Genomic DNA, 2,684 nt, shown 5'->3' with positions numbered 1-2,684 from the left:
ATAGTAGCCAACCCCAAATTCAGAGGAATGGGAGCCTGCTGCTCCAACATCCCAAAACTACAATCTGTAGAAAGCCTGCATTCACCATCAAGGACATCAAACAAGAACACATTTCTTGAAACTCGGGGCTTGGAGCATAGAATGAAATCTTTAGGTTTCAAACTAGGCTCCTTTGTTGGCAAAGTAATCTCTGTCCATGAACCCTTAGCCATGATCAACTCCCACAATCTCTTGCTTGATGTATGATTCAACAAAGAAAAAAATCTTCCTTGATCTTCTAGGCTCCTAAGCACCAACTCACACCTATCACCATCATATCTCCACAGGGTCTCCCCTCCCTTCCCCTGACCCCCAATCCTCTCTTTCCATATTGAAAATGAGCAACCCAATCCCACTTTGGCTTGAAACCAACCAAAAGAACTCACCTTTGCAAAACATAGCCAAAGATCCAGGAATGAGCTTGGCGAGAGGAGACATCTTTTCGGCTCTCTTCCATTGATCAGTCCTTGAATCATGCACATCAACAAACAGTTTCTATAGGGGCTGATCATTTGATGTTTGCCCACCAACAAATACTGCTATCAGAACCTTATAATGCCCAAAATCTACATCAATTGTCATACCTGCCAATTGGGTTGTCCCCTTCTCAACTCTCTCAGGCAAACTCTTGCAACACCTTGTCACAGGATTACACACATAGTAATTGACAGGACCACTTCTCCATTGCTTAAACTCCGAAAAGCACAGTAAATTACCAATAGAGGCCTCCAAGCAGATAAAACCAGGTGGAATGGACAATTTAAACCCAATCTTGAAGGGCAGACGAAGCCACTTAGTAATACCAATCCTGTGACCCAAATTAGACCCACTTCTCTCCAAGTCCTTTGATCTCATGAAACTTCTCCTCGCACACATAACAAATCCAGGACTGAAATGCTTGAAAATGGAATGAAGTTTGGCAAACCTCTTGCTCAATGGAAATATGTTCCACTTGTGACAGACTGTTCTCAATCTCAGGATGCTCTTTAGTGGCAATCTAGCCAAGAATAGCTCCAATGTCTCCTTATGAAACCTCTTCCATACAGATGGCTCCATTGGAATCTCTTCTTTGCATTGATTTTATGCTACATGTTTCTTAGTATCTTCAGTTTCCGAAGGTACTCATTCAGAGCAATCCAACAACAACAACATTAGATTTTCGGAGACCCAATCACTCACTCTTGTTACCAGATCCATGGCTTTACCCAAACCCTTGCTTATGAATTTTGAGGTTTTTCTTCCAAATGAATCTTGCAACCGCAAATGCTTTATTGAATTTCTCAAAGCTTAATGTTGCATGTTGCAGTTGAATGAACTGTTCTTATTCTCATTCTGGAACACATTTTCCATGCACCATTACCGTCTTTCAATGTTTCTTTTGCAGAACCCAATTTGAAAATTTTTGGAGCGGTTTGGCCTCCTGGTGTTCGATATTCCACCATTGCTTACCTCTGGGCATCTTTGAAGTGACATTATTCCATAATGTTATCCTTTGTAAAGGGAGATTTCATAGATATCTTTAAGCGTGTGCCATAAGGAAGATCCTGCAAATTACTTTCAGCGATGGAAACAAGGGTTCTTCAACCCATATAACAATTACAAAGAAAATATTTTTAAACAGTAATTTCGATGGAGCCAAAGACTAACCCATAAGGGTAGCTAGTCTAGTGTTAGAGGCAAGCCGTTCCCAACGCAGATACTCATACCATTTTGAACTTCATTCTTAATCGCACCTGATTCATGGGTATCCTTCTACTGCCATGCATGCCATAACTAGAAGTGCCCTCGGCAATGCCCGTTGAACATGGAAATAACCCTGCAACTGGACACAGGGAAGGACTTAGCAATAGAACACTTATGTATATATTCGAAGGTAACGAGAGGACTTTTTGGCGAATCGTAAAGGGTTCAGAACACATTACCTGTACCGAAGGATTCAAGTGCCTTCTTCGGTGCTAGAAGCCCTTGAATTGCAGAACAACTCGAGGACCTGTAGGCAGGACAAGAAACAAAAAATTAGCCAGATTAAAGAAAACAAAAAAATATTGTTCAGATACCTAATGTGTAAATTGCTAAAAGACTTCTAACCCATCAATGAAAATTAGGCTTACTCGTACCCTGTGAAACTAGATTCGGGATGTTATTCGGGTAGAAGTTGGTAGTAGCGATTGATAGGCAAGATGCAGTGACTGGTTCATTACAACATCATGGCTAAGAGGCGAGAACTAGCCACCCAAGAGGAAACCCTAGCCGAGTTAGGGTTTTGTAGAGCGTTTTCACAGAGCTTGGCATCGAACAATCGAGTTGTTCCTCATGGTGTCTAGTAATTAACAAGCTTAGGGTTAGATGCACCTAGTGGAGCCACTGAACTAAGTTGCTAAGTTGAAAGAATTGCAAATGGGACTATGGTTATAATAGTGCAAATCAAGATTTAGTTGACTTGACAGTTAGTAGCATCTAATGGTGGAAAAACATTTAATCATCTAACAATGGATCTGACAGTCAGGATTATGATAGAAAGGTAGTTGGCGAAGTTGATTTCAGAGGGGAATGCCTTACAACATAATTATATAAATGGGTTACACACTTTTTTCTTTTCTTTTTTTTTTGGCAGAGAAGGTGGAGGAGAGACAAATATGATGTCT

The 2,684-nt window shown here is 40.8% G+C and overlaps 1 protein-coding gene across 1 annotated transcript; it reads right to left on the bottom strand.

The window, feature by feature from the left end:
* Positions 1-534: 534 nt before the first annotated feature.
* Positions 535-1,095, bottom strand: LOC149169148 (F-box/kelch-repeat protein At5g15710-like). Its single transcript, XM_089425097.1, has one exon. The coding sequence runs from the start codon at positions 1,093-1,095 to the stop codon at positions 535-537; it is 561 nt and encodes a 186-aa protein (XP_089281223.1).
* Positions 1,096-2,684: the final 1,589 nt, after the last annotated feature.

The sequence above is a fragment of the Pinus tabuliformis genome, chromosome 4_2 (genome assembly GCF_031772625.1).
Source record: "Pinus tabuliformis cultivar Carrire ecotype Pingquan chromosome 4_2, CPIR1, whole genome shotgun sequence".
NCBI classification, from domain to species: domain Eukaryota; kingdom Viridiplantae; phylum Streptophyta; class Pinopsida; order Pinales; family Pinaceae; genus Pinus; species Pinus tabuliformis.
This window is presented reverse-complemented; position numbering and strand designations above follow the sequence as displayed.

Bases quoted from the DNA above. Each gene is read 5' to 3' on its own strand.
- LOC149169148 (XM_089425097.1), bottom strand. From the start codon at position 1,095: ATGGAGCCATCTGTATGGAAGAGGTTTCATAAGGAGACATTGGAGCTA.